This window comes from Hylobates moloch, unplaced genomic scaffold (genome assembly GCF_009828535.3).
Source record: "Hylobates moloch isolate HMO894 unplaced genomic scaffold, HMol_V3 SCAFFOLD_4, whole genome shotgun sequence".
Lineage (NCBI taxonomy): Eukaryota > Metazoa > Chordata > Mammalia > Primates > Hylobatidae > Hylobates > Hylobates moloch.
This window is the reverse complement of record NW_026652279.1, coordinates 174,970,923-174,987,393: the sequence shown is the minus strand read 5'-3', so window position 1 is coordinate 174,987,393 and position 16,471 is coordinate 174,970,923. Positions and strand designations below refer to the sequence as shown.

General features: G+C 43.9%; 1 protein-coding gene and 1 pseudogene across 2 annotated transcripts; one reads left to right on the top strand and one right to left on the bottom strand.

Annotated features, from left to right (window-relative positions):
- Positions 1-1,380: 1,380 nt before the first annotated feature.
- CHAMP1 (chromosome alignment maintaining phosphoprotein 1) lies at positions 1,381-14,590 on the bottom strand. Of its 2 annotated transcripts, none has more exons than XM_032151444.2 (3): positions 14,456-14,590; positions 7,478-7,600; positions 1,381-4,934 (listed from the first exon to the last, which is right to left on the bottom strand). In XM_032151444.2, exon 3 carries the CDS (start codon positions 4,879-4,881, stop codon positions 2,446-2,448), a length of 2,436 nt encoding a protein of 811 aa, XP_032007335.1. In that variant the 5' UTR covers positions 4,882-4,934; positions 7,478-7,600; positions 14,456-14,590; the 3' UTR covers positions 1,381-2,445. The 2 variants fall into 2 exon arrangements, with proteins under 2 accessions (XP_032007335.1, XP_032007337.1); XM_032151446.2 differs by having other exon boundaries at positions 1,381-4,931.
- Positions 14,561-16,157, top strand: LOC116466526 (small nuclear ribonucleoprotein G-like; annotated as a pseudogene).
- The last annotated feature ends 314 nt before the right edge of the window (positions 16,158-16,471 follow it).

The following is a 16,471-nucleotide window of genomic DNA, read 5'->3' as shown; positions in this document are numbered from 1 at the left end:
TGAGCCACCGCGCCCGGCCAACCAGGAGAGTTTCTAGGTAATGCAGACCCTTTCCATTTCTCAAAAACAATTTCAGTCAGTATGGACAAGAAAAGGACAACTACTATATCCGAGATATCTTACCTGTCCTACTTGTTGGCATCACTGCCTAGAAGGGAACTGATCTGGAAGCTTGTTCTCAAGGTGCCATGTAAATTGACAGCAGCAGCTACTCAGTGCTGTGTTCACCAAAGTTAACAGATGTGAGGCTTCTAAGACCTTACTTGGTATTATCTAAATGTATTACTCTGTTCTCACACTGCTGCAAAGACCTGAGACCGGGTAATTCATAAAGAAAAGAGGTTTAATTAGCTAAAGGTTCCACACACTGCAGAGGAAACACAGCTGGGGCAGGAGGCAGGGAGGCTCTGGAAACTTACAATCACGGCAGAAGGTGAAGGGGAAGCTGGCACATCCAACATGGCTGGAGCAGGAGGAAGAGAGCGAAGGGGAAGGGCTTAACACTTTTAAATAACTCACACACTATCACGAGAACAGCAAGGGGAGGTCCACCCCCATGATCCAGTCACTTCTCACCAGGCTGGCCCCTCCTCCAACACTGGGGATTACAATTCAATATGACATTTGGGTGGGGGGTCGGGTGTGGTGGCCCACAGCTGTAATCCCAGCACTTTGGGAAGCTGAGGCAAGTGGATCACTTGAGCACAGGAGTTCGAGACCAGCCTGGCCAACATGGCAAAACCCCATCTCTATCATAAACTACAAAAAATAGCTAGACGTGGTGGCACACACATGTAGTCCCAGTTACTCAGGAGGCTGAGGCACGAGACTCCCTTGAACCTGAAATGCAGAGATTGCAGTGAGCCAAGATCACACCACTGCACAGCAACCTGGGTGACAGAGCAAGGATCGGTCTCAAAATAAAAAATAAAAATAAAAAGAGAGAATTTGAGTGTGGACACAGAGCCAAACCATATCACTAAATATTGTTAAGCTATCCCAACGGGCATATTAATAGGGAAGCCAGCGGGTGGGGAACTAGGACAAAACTGTTCCTTGTTAAAAAATGTCGGGGAATAGCTAAATTAAACCCAGTACAGCATCTCAATCCTAGCTACATCAGAATCCTTTGAGATTAAATGCCTCACACTGTTTAGAGGCAGGCAGGATACGCAACCACACTGGAATTAACCTTTCATATGAAAGGATGAGATTTTTCACATGGAGCCCTCCCTATACAAGCATTCCCCTAACTTATTTGACCACAGAACTTGGAGAAAACACAGCTAAGAAAATGCTCCTCCAGATAAGAAAACTCCTATGTTGAAAACATGGAAATAATGGATTTTGTATATCATACAATGAAAATTACACAAAAGAAAACACACATGAAGATGTTGCTGACATGAAAGCCTTTCTTTTTAATTTGGTTGATACACATTTGACAAAATATTTTAGAATAAAATAATCCTGAACAGGTACAAGGTATTTACAGTAACAGAACTGAAAAACATAAAATCGATATATTTCTTTAACAGAAATGTCTATAAAATTTTCTACTATGAATCTGGAAGACTTTCAGTTCCTACTTATCAACCTGGTCTTAAGCCCCAACAGGCAACATGTAAGGCCCAGGAGTAGGATATACAAACTCTAACACATTTGGCAATTAAGAATCATCTAATAGTGTGAGCTGGCAGGTGGTGGGTGGTGGGTGGGGGATAGGGATGGGGAGGGAAGAACCAGATCTTAGGGTAAGATACAGAATGGAAGACTCCACTGAAAACAACTATGGACAAGAAAGACCTAAAATCACACTTATCTTTCACTTGTCTCCTGTGGGAGAAGGCTGCAAACTATTTTAAAGACTTACTCAATTTTTCCCATTAGCAGAAAATCAGCAACCCTGAGACTCCAACATTTCATGACATAAAAGCTAATAAACATCTAGAAGCTGATTAAGATTTATAAACTAATTTTACACCAGATAGAAAATAACTCTTATGATTTAAAAATACATGTAAGGAAACAAAATTTCTCAAATTTATTTTTCATGCCTAATTCTTAAACATTTCAACTAATATTTTCTATTGTCTGAAATTAGTTCCACACACAGATACACTTTAACTGAATGCTTTGAATACAACTTGCTCTTGATTATTAAATGGAATGCCTACTTGCTTGTATTATTATTCATACATATTTAAAAGAAATGAGGAGTTTAATCCATCTGGACTATATAGAAATTTACTGATTTACAAGATAGTCACATGGACAGAGACCAGAAAAAAAAATCAAAAGCTCATTATTAGTAACACAACTGAGACAGTGAAACACGGTACACCATACATGTCATCTACTGATCCAACCAGGCTATTTGATAAGCTATACTTACGACGAATGGTTTCAACAAACAACTTTGTAGAACAAATATTCACACTGTTATCAAATTTGCTGCTCCTCCAGTGGCGGTTCAAGAGCTTCCATTAGCTTTTTATTTGCCTCTTCATTATGCCGGCTTTGACAATGAGTTAAATGTTTCTTAAAACCTCTTGGGAAATTTGATTCAAAATTACAACGTGGACATTTAAGTAAACTTTGCCCATGGGCTGCTACATGATTTTTAAGGAGAGATTCCAGAAGAAAAGCCTTTCCACAAATTGTGCATTTGTAAGGGCTATGAACATTATGCTTATTAACCAAATGATGCAAAACAGCACCTTTTTTCATAGCACGACAGCAACAAATTTTGCAATAATACTTTCCTTTTCCACGCTTCATATATTTTGCAATCTCCTCTTCGGAGATAAAAGCTTCTTTTTCTTCCGTAAACTGTAGCACATTTCTAGACTGCTCTGGACTAGTGATGTCCATTTTGTTCTCTTTGCTAAAATCAATGGATTCCACATCAACCTGCTCTTGATCACTGCTTGATTCCTGGCCCTTAATATCCATCGCATCCAAATCTGTTTTTATGTACTCACTACTACTAAGCTCAGCGTCTGAGCTCTCTTGGTTGTCTTTCTTGAGCTTCTTTGAGGAAGGAAATAAAGTATCTTCTAAGAGTTTCTTAGGTGAAGCTAGAAGTTCTTCCTGAACCAAAATATCACATTTTTGATCATCTATGGCATCTATTTGTAGTTCATCACCAAGCTCAACAGCCTTCTGTGATTCTGAGAATAGAGCAGATTTGGGGAGTTCAGGGAAAAGGGCATGCTTCCGGGGCTCTGGAAAAAGGGCACGTTTGCGTGGTTCTGGAGAAGCAGGGGGGGCTGTTTTGGCAGGCTCGGAAAACAGGGCAGGTTTTCTAAGCTCAGTATCGATAGAGAGAACAGGCTTCCAGATATCTGAGGCTGCTTTGGGGGACTCAGATGGCCCAGAAGGACCTGGTTTTCTGGTCTCAGGGAAGACAGGTTTCTGAGGCTCAATAAAAAAGGAAGACTTCCAGAGATCAGGAGAACCACTACGGGAACTTTTCTGGGACTCAGGGAAATCAAGTGAAGCAGGAGAAGTTTTCCGCTGATCAGGAGAAAGCTTCCAAAGATCTGGTGACCCTGAGGGTTTTCTGAGCTCTGGAGATCCTGCTGGACTACGGATCTCTGGGGATAGTGGTGGGCCGGGTTTGCGAAGCTCTGGAGACACTGGGGGAACTGCCTTCCAATGTTCAGGAGACAACGTGGGAGCTGTCTTTCGGAGTTCTGGTGGGCCAGACTTCCATGACTCAGGAGATGCAGGGGGAGACTTCCAGGAGCTGGGTGAGACTGATGATTTCCAGGATGCAGAAGACACAGATGGAGTTGGTTTCCAAGGTCCAGGAGATATAGAAGGAATTGGTTTCCAAGGTCCAGGAGACACACATGGAGCAGGTTTAGCTGGCTTCCAAGGTCCTGATGATGCTGAAGGACTGGATTTCCAAGGCCTAGGAGACCCAGGTGGCCCTGGCTTCCAAGAGCCTGGTGACACAGCAGGGGCTGGTCTCCTAGGCTCTGGGGAGACAGCAGGGAACGGCTTCCAAGGTTCAGGAGATTCTGAAGGGGATGGCTTCCTTGGCTCAGGGGAGGTAGTCTGGGCTGACTTCCGAGATTCTGGAGATGCAGCTGGGGATGGTCCCCAAGGTTCTGGGGAAGCAGCTAGAACTGGTGACTCTGGAGATGAGGCTGAAGGTGGCCCCAATGTTTCTGGGAAATGAGAGTGCTTCTGGGGTTTGGGATTACTAAGAGTAGCCTTTACTGGCTCAGGAGATACAGGGGCAAGTTTCTGTGGTTCTGGAGAAGGAACAGGGGCAGGTTTCTGAGATTCACAAACAGGGACTGGTTTTGGAGGTTCAGGAGAAGAAACAGAGGCAGGTTTTGAAGGCTCAGGAGAAGGAAGAGGTGTCTGTAGCTCAGGAGAAACAACAGAGCCAGGTTTCTGAGGCTCCAGGGGAGTAAGAGGAGTAGGTTTTGGCGATTCTGGAGACAAAACTGAACCAAGTTTCTGTGTTTCCAATGAAAGGGCAGGTATGGGTTTTGGTTCTGCTGAATTGCAGGGTATTTTCTGGTGTTCAGGAAGAGGAGGGCTTTTCACAGGATCTGTTTCTTTGTTCAACTGATTTTTTGGTTTATCATTCCATTTGTCTGGGGATGCATGTTTGGATGTGATGTGATAGTACACATTAGAGTACATCTTGCTGGTGAAGAAGCATTTATGGCAGTGAAATAACTTTGCACTTTTCTGGTAAAATATCATTTTGCCTAGCCCACCAGCATCCATTTCATCACAAAATTCTGGATGGATGGTACCCATATGGATTTGTACATTTTCATAGTCTGTACCTCTGAAACTGCAATGGTCACACTCCAAACGTGCTGATGGTTTACAAAGTTCCTGGAATACTTCCATTCTTCTCTGTTACCAACACACACGGTTATATTCTTTAAAAACTTTCAATACTGCTGCAATAAAGTAGGAATAAATTATTTTCATGAACTGTAATTCTGAATAAAATGCTGTCAGTCCATTCTATAACTGCATAATTTTAAGTCTAGAACAGTGAGTGCTTTATTTGATAGTATCTCTAGGGAGAATTTGAAGAAAAAGGGGATAGAGAACAGTCCCAGGCACTCTGCTAGGAGTTTCACACACATCATCTCATTTAATCCTAACGATATGACTCAATTATTATTTTCACTTATAGATGAAGAAACAGGTTCAGAGAAGTTACATGACTTTCTCTGGTCCAGGCTATAGGACGATCAGTGATCTGAGCCTGACTCTAGAATTACCTATTGCATGTCCTTTATACTTTGACTCTCAAACTCCGAGTACACAAGTGCTCAGCACACAAAGATCAGTGAATATCAAAATTAAATCTTGGCTATTTAAGGATGAACAAGAGACTAAACATTTTGCAGAAAGCACTTAATAAATTAAACCTAGCTATAAAAAGACAACTTTAAAACATGATGCTGGCTTGATTTCATGTCAACATATTTTGTAATGTTTAATCTATCCCAATATAGTATTTTATTAATTCATTTAATAAATAAATTACTTTGTGTCTTACAATGTTCTAGGCACTTAGGCTTAAAGCAGTGCTTTGCAATATGGCGTTCATGAGTTGGGAAGATAAGGTGGACAGTGATGTGGAGAGGCCGTTGAAAAAGACCTCTATGCATGGGACATTCCAGCAGAGATCCTGAATGATGTGAAGGCACATACCAAGCAAAAGGCAAATCAGAGGACACCCCGGCAGCTGGAACACAGTGGCCGGAAAACATGAATTTAAAAAAATTGTAAACCAGTCTTCTTACGTAGTAAAAGGAATAGAGAAGCTCACAGTTTAAAACACATTCACACAGTACGAGATACAGAGTGTCAGTCCCCGGGGGCAGCCAGTGTACTCATGTGTCCTGGAAGAAATGTCCTAAGCATATATTGATCAACACACATGCTTTACACAAATGGGATATTAAACATATTATCTGGCAATTTACCCTCATTTAGAATTTATCTCTAAGACATTTCTACATATGGAGTAAGCACTGACTTTCCTTGTACTTATCTCTGCATGTGAGGGTATTTCTGAAGGGAAAATTCCTAGAAATGGATTACTTGGCCATTTGTGTATAAAATTGATACATTTTACCAAACTCTCAAAAACTTCTATTACTGCATAACAACAGTGTATATATGAGAGACAGTTTCCTATAAATTCCTAATCTTTGCTACAACCTAGGTGAAAGCTAGTATTTCACTATTGTGTTAATGTGCTTCTCTTTAATGAGAAAGACTGAACACTTTCCCTTATTGATGGTAATGATATTTACAGCTCCTCAAAGAACAGTACGGATTAGAAATGCAGGCTCTCCCTTTATTAATTACAAAACCATTAATTTAAAAAAAAGTACAGGCCAGGCGCGGTGGCTCATGCCTGTAATCTCAGCACTTTGGGAGACCGGGCAGGCGGATCACGAGGTCGGGAGATCAAGACCATCGCGGCCAACATAGTGAAACCCCATCTCTACTAAAAATACAAAAATTAGCCAGGCCTGGTGGCGTGTGCCTGTAGTCCCAGCTACTTGGGAGGCTGAGGCAGGCCAATCGCTTGAACCAGGGAGTCGGAGGTTGCAGTGAGCTGAGATCATGCCACTGCACTCCAGCCTGGTGACAGAGCAAGACTCTGTCTCAAAAAAAAAAAAAAAGAGTATTAACATTTCTAACTTTGATAACTTGTTTTTGAAGATGTTCTCACTGACAATACTGTTTCCTAACACTTTTATCCAAGGTATATAATTTGCCTTTTTTATTTTTTGGTCTAAAGCTAAAAAGATGACAGATACTTGAGGAAACAAATACTTTTCTTTGGAAACTATTTACTCTTTCTGAGTTGCCCAGCAGTTATCCTGTATTTTAGAAAATTGTTTTGGGGCAAGGACTATAACAAAAGAAAAATAATTCAGTACTGAAGAAAAATCTCTAAAAATGATCTTTAACTTACAAACATAATTTAATACATGGAAAAATAATGGGTTAACCATCCGTCTCAGAGACCATTGTTAAATAAAACTAGAAGACTTTAGGGGAAGACGTAGGATATGTCTCAATAATCCCATGCGGCTATAACTGGCAATAATGAACAGCCAAGCTAATATTAAAGAGCACTATATTACATATTGTAATTGCAACAGAGACTAAGAGCTCAGGTGTGCTGGGTTTGAGTCTGACTCACCTACCATTCCCCATTCCTCCCAGCCATCCCTCCTCTTCCCGCTGCCTACCACCAGCTCTTCAGGCCAATCTCATACTTAAATCTAAAAAGAATGCTACAGAATTCACTTCTCATATCCCAAATTATGTATATCTAGCACACAACACACATTATATCCATAAGGGCGTGTACACTTTTAGAGATTTTCCTCAAGAACTCCAAGTATTTTTTTTTTAATTTTCTCCTCATAAAATATTCTCCTAAGCATGCTTTCCCTACTAGACTTACCTGCTGTCTTACTAGACACCTTAAAAGTGGTCTTCAAAAGGCAGGCATTCTACATGGCTTTTTGACTAAACCACAGCAAATAGCCTATAGTATGTGAAGAAGAACAAAGACAGGAAGTTGAACCTGGAAAAAAAAAACAAAGAAAAGTAATCAAAACTATATCTGTGATCGTGTGTGTCCCCTGTAATGGAATTCTGTGTATTTCTCTCACCATCCTGCCCTAACAGTGAGAGGAGTCCAGTCCACTAAGCCTGCTTACTTTTTTTTTTTTTTTTTTTTTGAGACGGAGTCTCGCTCTGTCGCCTACGCTGGAGTGCAGTGGCACAATCTCGGCTCACTGCAAGCTCCACCTCCAGGGTTCATGCCATTCTCCTGCCTCAGCCTCCCGAGTAGCTGGGACTACAGGCGCCTGCCACCACGCCCGGCTAATTTTTTGTATTTTTAGTAGAGACATGGTTTCACTGTGTTAGCCAGGATGGTCTCAATCTCCTGACCTCGTGATCTGCCCGCCTCGGCCTCCCAAAGTGCTGGGATTACAGGCGTGAGCCACTGCGCCCAGCCCGAACACTTACTTTTATGAAATGACACCAAAGACTACAGCAGATACCACTCCGGACACCATCCTTGTCTACTTTCTCTTTAATGATCCACTATGGAATTATGCCCGCGTGTGTCATCAAATCCTTCTCAAACCCACCACCTAACGTCACTTCTCTGATAAGCACTCAGAAGCCTGCTGGTGTGACTACTGACTGTAACAATGGCTGACTTTTGTCAATTATTGCTATTACACAGCAGAGTGCCAAATTAACAGGCAGTGGAGGAAGGGACACCACAACAAACAGGACCAAGAGGCACAAAAAGAAAGGACTCTGGGAGGAGCAGGATGGCAGTGTCCTGACCCCAAGGAAGAACACATGGACCTGCTTCAGTGATTGCTCTGCCCTCTTCTCTTCCTGCATGCATTTCAAAGATAAAGCATTATGGTGTGGGTGAGTCTGCTGACAAGAACAGAATGTGATAAACTGGCCATGCACAATCTACACGATGGCTCATATTATGCTTCTAATTAGCTCCAGCACATTCATCTACCCCTTCTCTATCCCCCACCCCATCACTGCTTTAATTCTGACATCTGAGCTCCCTGCCACTAGTCTCCCTTTCTTCCAACCCACTCATCGTACAGCTACCAAACCTGTCTTCCAAACAGAAGCCTAATGTGATCTGCCTGTTCACATTTCCACCAAGTCAACTAAGACACCTACAGTATACAATTTGAATATGGCATATAAAGCTCTTCACAGTCTGGCCCATGACCAGACTGCATTCTCAAAATACTGGCCCACATGTAATTCCCTGACTATTCCAGCGTCTGAGCCTTTGTATAAACTATTTCCTCTCCTTTACACTCCCTGTCTTGCCACCTGGCCATCAGGCAAATTCCTTCATCCTTCAGGCAGGACGGCTTTTTAAGTCAGCTGTCTCTCTGTAAACACAGGGACCTGGTTCCAGGACTTCCCCCATATGCCAAAATCCACACATACTCAGGTCCTACAGTCAGCCTTGTGGAATTCCCATATATGAAAAATCTGCCCTCCATATAAATGTCTCACATTCTGTAAATGCTCTTTCTTATTGGCATTTGGTTGAAGTTCAAACCTCTGTTATTCACGGGCCAACTGTACTGGCCAATTCTCCACTTCCTCCCAATCTTCCTAGAAGCCCCAGCTGTATATCTCACCCTCTGGCACTACAGCCTGATACCACCAACAGGATGCCAGCTCCTGGAGAGGAGGGACTATCCATTCATTCACCTCTGGAACCGTTGCATATCCCTGGCACACAGTATGTGCTCTGTTCAATCCTAACATTCTCTCAATCTTAGACTCACAGGATTTTAAAACTAGAGGAAACCTAAGCTACCATCTAGTCTCAAAGTCATAGGATTTGGGGGTAGGAAAAGACCTCAGGGATCATCTACTTTAAAACTTCAATTTATAGTTAAGGAAACTCAAGCTTGACATTAAACAGCTTGCCCAAATCAGACAAATGATCAGTATCTGATGAGGAATAAAGTTCTGCTATCTGTCCAGGTTCTTTCTAGATATACACAAACTAATGCAGTGGAATTTAGTAAGATCTTTTAAAGCCTGTACAATAGGCCAAAATAAACAAGATGAAACAAACACTAAGAATCCACATATGAAGTGCATAAACACAGGACTATAGAGAACTATATCCCATATTCTGCACTGGGCAGAGTACACCACAGCAGTGGATCACTGTCCCCAGCTCCGGGCAGGAAGAACACTTTAAGAGAGTCTCTAACAAACTAGGGAACATGAAAAAAAAAAAAAAAAAGGGCAACCAGGATGGCAGATGGCCCTTTAAAAAAAAAAAAAAGTCACTTACAAATACAGACATCTAACTTCAAAAGGGGAAGACTTATAGATAATATATGAGCTATCCTAGAAGTGACAATCAGAAGCAAGCAGGAAAAGAATTGTGGCTTAACACAGTTTACAGTCTACTCTATCATGAACTAGAACGAGTTCCTTTGTCAGGTAGGAGTACTCCATAATTAGAATCTGATGATCAGGCTGGGTGTGGCGGCTCAGGCCTGTAATCCCAGCACTCTGGAAGGCTGAGGCAGGTGGATCTCTCGAGCTCAGGGTCCAAGAACACCCTGGGCAACATGGCGAAACCCCGTCTCTACAAAACATACAAAAATTAGCCGGGTGCAGCAGAATGCACCTGTAGTCCCAGCTACTCGGGAGGCTGAGGCAGGAGAAATCGCCTGAGCCTGAGAGGCAGGGGTTGTGGTGAACCAAGACTGCACCATTACACTCCAGCCTAGATGACAGAGTGAGACCCTGTCTCAAAAAAGAAAACCAAAAAAAAAAAAAACAAAACAAAACAAACCTGATGATCAGCATAGGACTAGAAGGATCTTCAGAGGTCTTGAGTTCAACCTCTTCATTTTATAACTGAAAAGACTGATGCTGAGGGAAAGAAGTGACCTGTCAAAGATCACAACACTGAGGTCAGAGGAACCAGTTTTTTTATTCTGGTTTTCTCAATTCTGGTCTCTGCTATAACAAAATTCTGTCTTTCCCACAGTAGCAGAACGATCCACGAAGATGTTACAGAATTCAGTCCCAGAATTCAATTTTTAGGCAAAGCCTAGAGAGCTGGGCGTCCTTCCGGCTTCAAGGTTCTAGCAAAATTTCTTCCTAAATTTAAGAACTCCTAACCCTAACTAAAAATTAACTCAGAATTGTCCAGATTAACAAAAATTTCTTTTTGTCTTTGAGACAGATTACATCTCGTCTCTAAAAAACCTAAATTCTAATCAATGGTGCTCTGCCAGTCTGTCACCCAGTATTCTTCAATGCAATGTTATGCCATATGGTGTATCATACCTATTTCCCATCTCCCATTCAATTTCTTCTTTGAAGTCTAACACCACTGATCATCTTTTAAAACACATCTGATGCATAGTTTTTTAAATTAAAATTCAATATGTAGAACATGTTTAAAGCTAAATGGGTTCTATTAGTCTATACACACTAGCACTGTTCTTTATCTTAGCGGACTTTTTTTCTTTTTTAGAGTCAGGGTCTCGCTGTTGCCCAAGGTTTTGGTGCAGTGACGCCATCACAACTCACTACAGCCTCATACTCCTGGGCTCCAGAGATCCTCCCACCTCAGCCTCCTAAGTAGCTGGGACTATGGGTACATGCCACCACATCTGGCTAATTTTTTTTTTTCTGTAGCGATGAGGTCTCACTATGTTGTCCAAGCTGGTCTTGAACTCCTGGCCTCAAGAGATCTTCTTGCCTTGGCCTCTCAAAGTGCTGGGATTACAGGTATGAGCCACCAGGACTGGCCTTTAAGAAATTAATAAACTGGGCGGGCACAGTGGCTCACACCTGTAATCCCAACACTTTGGGAGGCCAAGGCAGGCGGATCATTTGAGGACAGGAGTTCTTGAGCAGCCTGGCCAACATGGTGAAACTCTGTCTCTACTAAAAATACAAAAATTAGCCGGGCGTGGTGGTGCACACCTGTAATCCCAGCTACTTGGGAGGGTGAGGCAGGAGAATCACACGAACCCGGGAGATGGAGGTTGCAATGAGCCAAGACTGAGCCACTGCACTCCAGCTGAGCAACAGAGTAAGACTCCATACTCGCCTCCAACCCAAAAAAGAAATTAATAAACTAACTTTTCAAGTAGTTTTATGTTTGAAGAAAAACTGAAGGGAATGTACAAGAATTCCCACCTGTCTTCTTGTCCCCAGTTTCTCCTACTACAGGCTGAGCAACCCTAATCTGAAAATCTGAAATCCGATTATGCTCCAGCATCCAAAACTTTTTGAGTGCCAAAAGGAGCATTTTAGATTTCAGATTAGGGATGTTTAACCAGTAAGTACAATGCGACTATTCCAAAATCCAGAAAAAAAAAAAAAATACAAAGCACTTCTGGTTCCAAGCATTTTGAATGAAGGATACTCAACCTGTATTAACATTTTGCATTAGTGTGAGATATCTGCTACAATGATGAGCTAATATTGATATATTAAGTAGTCTATAGTATACACAAGGAGTCATTATTATTATTATTTTTTTTTTTGGGAGAGGGAGTCTCGCTCTGTCACCCAGGCTGGAGTGTAATGGCTCGATCTCAGCTCACTGCAATCTCCACCTCCCAGGTTCAAGCGATTCTCCGGCCTCAGCCTCCCCAGTAGCTGGGACTACAGGCGTGCACCACCACGCCTGGCTAATTTTTGTATTTTTAGTAGAGATGGGGTTTCACCATATTAGCCACGATGGTCTCAATCTCCTGACCTCGTGATCTGCCCACCTAGGCCTCCCAAAGTATTGGGATTACAGGCGTGACCCACTGCACCCCACCAAGGAGTCACTTTTCATGATGTGCAGTTCTATGGGTTTTGACAAATGCATAGCATCACGTATCCACCACAAATAATTTCACTGCTGAACATCTTCCTGTGCTCCTGACAACCACTCATCTTTTTATTATCTCCATAGTTTTGCTTTTTCATGTGTATTTTTTAAAGAGTGGTAAAATAGAACACAAAACTTGCCATTTAGGGCCGGGCACGGTGGCTCACGCCTATAATCCCAGCACTTTAGGAGGCCAAGGTGGGCGATCACCTAAGGTTGAGTTAGAGACCAGCCTGACCAACATGGAGGTAGAGAGCAGTGTGAGCTAATTTCCAGCCTGACCAACAGGGAGAAACCTCGTCTCTACTAAAAATACAAAATTAGCCAGATGTGGTGGCAGGCACCTGTAATCCCAGCTACTTGGGAGGCTGAGGCAGGAGAATCGCTTAAATCCGAGAGACAAAGGGTGCAGTGGGCCAAGATCGCACAACTGCACTCCAGCCCAGGCAACAAGAGCGAAACTGTGGCTCATTAAAAAACAAAAACAAAAAACTTGCCATTTAGGCCGGACGTGGTGGTTCATGCCTGTAATTTCAGCACTTTGGGTGGCCGAGGCAGGTGGATCACCTGAGGTCAGGAGTTTGAGACCAGCCTGACCAACATGGAGAAATCCCATCTCTACTAAAAATACAAAATAAGCCAGGTGTGGCGGTAAGCGCCTGTAATGCCAGCTACTTGGGAGGATGAGGCAGAAGAATCCCTTGAACCCAGGGGCGGAGGTTGCAGTGAGCCAAGGTCGGGCCATTGCACTCCAGCCTGGGCAACAAGAGCGAAACTCCGTCTCAAAAAAAAACAAAAACAAAAACAAAAACAAAAAAAAAACCTTGCCATTTAATCATTTTTAAAAGCACAATTTAGTTAGTTTAGTATTAAAACGTTGTGCAAACATCACCCCTATCCACTTCCAGAACTTCTTCACCACAAACAGAAACTCTGTACCCATGAAACAGTAACTCCCACTCTCCACTTTCAGTGCTAGTAATCTCAATTCTGTGCCTGAGGGGGAATCATACAGTATGTATTTTTTGTGTCTTATTTCACTCAACATAATGTGTTCAATGTGCTCGTTTATATTGTATAATGTGTTCGTTTATATTGCAGCATGTATCAGAATCTCACTCCTTTCTAAAGATGAACAATGGTCCATTATATATATATACCACAGCTTGCCTTTCATCCACATGTTGACAGATATCTGGATTTTGAATAATGCTGCGATGAACATTTGTGAACAAGTATCTGAGTCCCTGCTATCAATTTCTGGGGGTATAAACTAGAACTGAGGAACGACTACCAATTTCCATAGCCGCTGCACCACCCTATTTTCCCACCAGCAACGCACTCGAGCTTCAATTTCTCCACATTCCCAACACTCATAATTTCTTTTTTTTAATAGCCACCCTAACAGGTGTGAGGTGGTATCTCATTGCGGTTTTCATTTGCATTTTTTTAATGGTTAGTGATGTTGAGCCCCACTGCACGTGCTTATTGGCCATTTGTCTCCCTTCTCTGGAGAAATATCTATTCAAATTCCTTGCCCATTCTTGAACTGGGTTGCTTTTTGTTGTTCAGCTGCATCTCTTCTTGTATTCTAGACACTAACTCTTTACCAGGTTTATGATTTACAAATGTCCTCTCCCACTCTGGAGGCTGTATAGCGGATTTTTAAACAGTAATAATGAGAGAAGAGGAGGCAGTCTAGAACTAAAACAGAAAGAACGGCTTTCGTCTTGTGCTGCCCCCAACTTCCCAATGGTTTCAAACGCAGCGTTTCCAGCCTCGGCAGAGACTGACACCGGGCCTCCCCGCTCCCTGCACAAAGACGCACTCCCGCCCTGGCCTGTGGGGGCGGGCCCTTCCCGCGGGCCGTGTGGGAGGCGAGGCAGCGCAGGCCCCCTTCACTCGGACCCGCGGCTTCCCGGGACCGGCCCCGCCAGGTCGGCGGCCGACACGGGGCCCGGGGATGCAGGCCCCAACCACGCCCCTCCCCCGCTCGCTCTCGCTCCTCACCGGTCCGGCCGCGGGCGGCGTCCAGTGGGCGAAGGACCGCGCGGAGGGCCCGGCTCGCGGTCGGCTCCGCGAGGCCCTGCAGCGCAGCGGCCTCCCGAATGGCGACTGGACGCAGGAGCCGGGATCCGGGTGCGCGAGCGTGCGCGCTCCCGCGGGACGGGCGGGGGCTGACGGGAAGTAAGTTTGGCGCCGCGCGCCCTCCCGCGCGGGCCAATCAGATCGCCGATCGTGTGGCGCGGCTGTGCCAACAGTGCGTGGGCAAAACTAGCGGCTCGCGCGGCCCTTCGGAAGGGCTGCGCGCCCGCCCCGCCCCGGAAGTGCCGCACGTGCCCACTCCGGCTCGCTTCCCGCGCGCGCCCGGGCGCTGGCTCCGGGAGGGTTCCGCCGCTTCTGGCCTGTGGCCTCGCGCCAGGCCCGTGGAACGGCCCCGGCCTGCCGCCGCCGTGCGGATATCTCTTCCTTTTCTTGCTTTTTTGATTGTTGTGTGAATGAATTTATTGGGAAAAAAAGAGCTGGACCTGCCGCATACATTCTCAGGGATATTACTGGCATAATACCTATGACAAAAGTACAAGACAAAGTTGTTGGATGACAGTAAATATTCCTTTTCTCATCACCCCGCCTCCACTGAAAGTCCCCATTCCCAGAAGTTACTGTCTTCGTTTTTTGTTTTTTTTATGAATGTTACCACCGCAATTCTAATTAAAATGCATGCACCTCTAATGCTGATGCCATCAGTCTGTATGCTTTGAAAGACTGTGAAATTAGCTCACACTGCTCTCTACCTTTGTACCCTTCTGAAGTTTTGCTTGTTGCGAATTTCTTTTTTGTGTGTGTGGTGAAAATAAACTATAGAATGGCCGGGCGCGGTGGCTCACGCTTGTAATCCCAGCACTTTGAGAGGCGTAGGCGGGTGAATCATCTGAGGTCAGGAGTTCGAGACCAGCCTGTCCAACCTGGTGAAACCTGGTCTCTACTAAAAATACAATATTAACCAGGCGTGGTGGCGGGCGCGTGTAACCCCAGCTACTAGGGAGGCTGAGGCAGGAGAATCCCATAGAACCTGGGAGGCGGAGGTTACAGCAAGATCGCGCCACTGCACTCCAGCCTGGGCGACAGAGTGAGACTGTCTCAAAAAAATAAACAAATAAAAATAAAATCCATAGAATTTACCGTCTTAACTATCTTTACGTGTACAGTTCAGTGGTGGTAAGTATATTCATAACACCACCATCCATCTCTGTACCTCTTTCAGCTTGAAAAACAAACCGTATGCGAGACGCAAGACGCCGGGCCTACTGCGGGAGCGTGAGGCAAGCCGTGCGTTCCGTTCCAAGGCATCTGTGAGCCCGCGGAGTATACACCATGAGCAAAGCTCACCCTCCCGAGTTGAAAAATGAAATTAAATGGTGGCAGACATGTCCAAGGAATATTGCGGGGATTTGATCCCTTTATGAACCTTGTGATAGATGAATGTGTGGAGATGGCGACTAGTGGACAACAGAACAACATTGGAATGGTGGTAATACGAGGAAATAGTATCACCATGTTAGAAGCCTTGGAACGAGTATGAATAATGGCTGTTCAGCAGAGAAACCCATGTCCTCTCTCCATAGGGCCTGTTTTACTATGATGTAAAAATTAGGTCATGTACATTTTCATATTAGACTTTTTGTTAAATAAACTTTTGTAATAGTCAAAAAAAAAAAAAAAAAAAAAAACAAACCGTATGCATTATATGTTAACTCTCGGTTCCCCTCTACCTTCTACTTCCTGGCAGTCACCATCCTACTTCCTGTGTCTCTGAGTCTGACTACTCTTAAGAGTGGAATCATACAGTATTTGTCCTGTGACTGACTTATTTTACTTAGCAGAACATTCTCAAGGTTCATCCATGTTGTAGCACATTGTGGAATTTCCTTCCTTTTTAACACTGAATACGATCCCATTGTATGGATATGCCACATTTTGCTTATCCACTCACCTGTTGATGGACACTTGGCTTGCTTCCCTATT

Coding starts and splice junctions, on each gene's coding strand:
- CHAMP1 (XM_032151444.2), bottom strand. CDS start 4,881: ATGGAAGTATTCCAGGAACTTTGTAAACCATCAGCACGTTTGGAGTGT.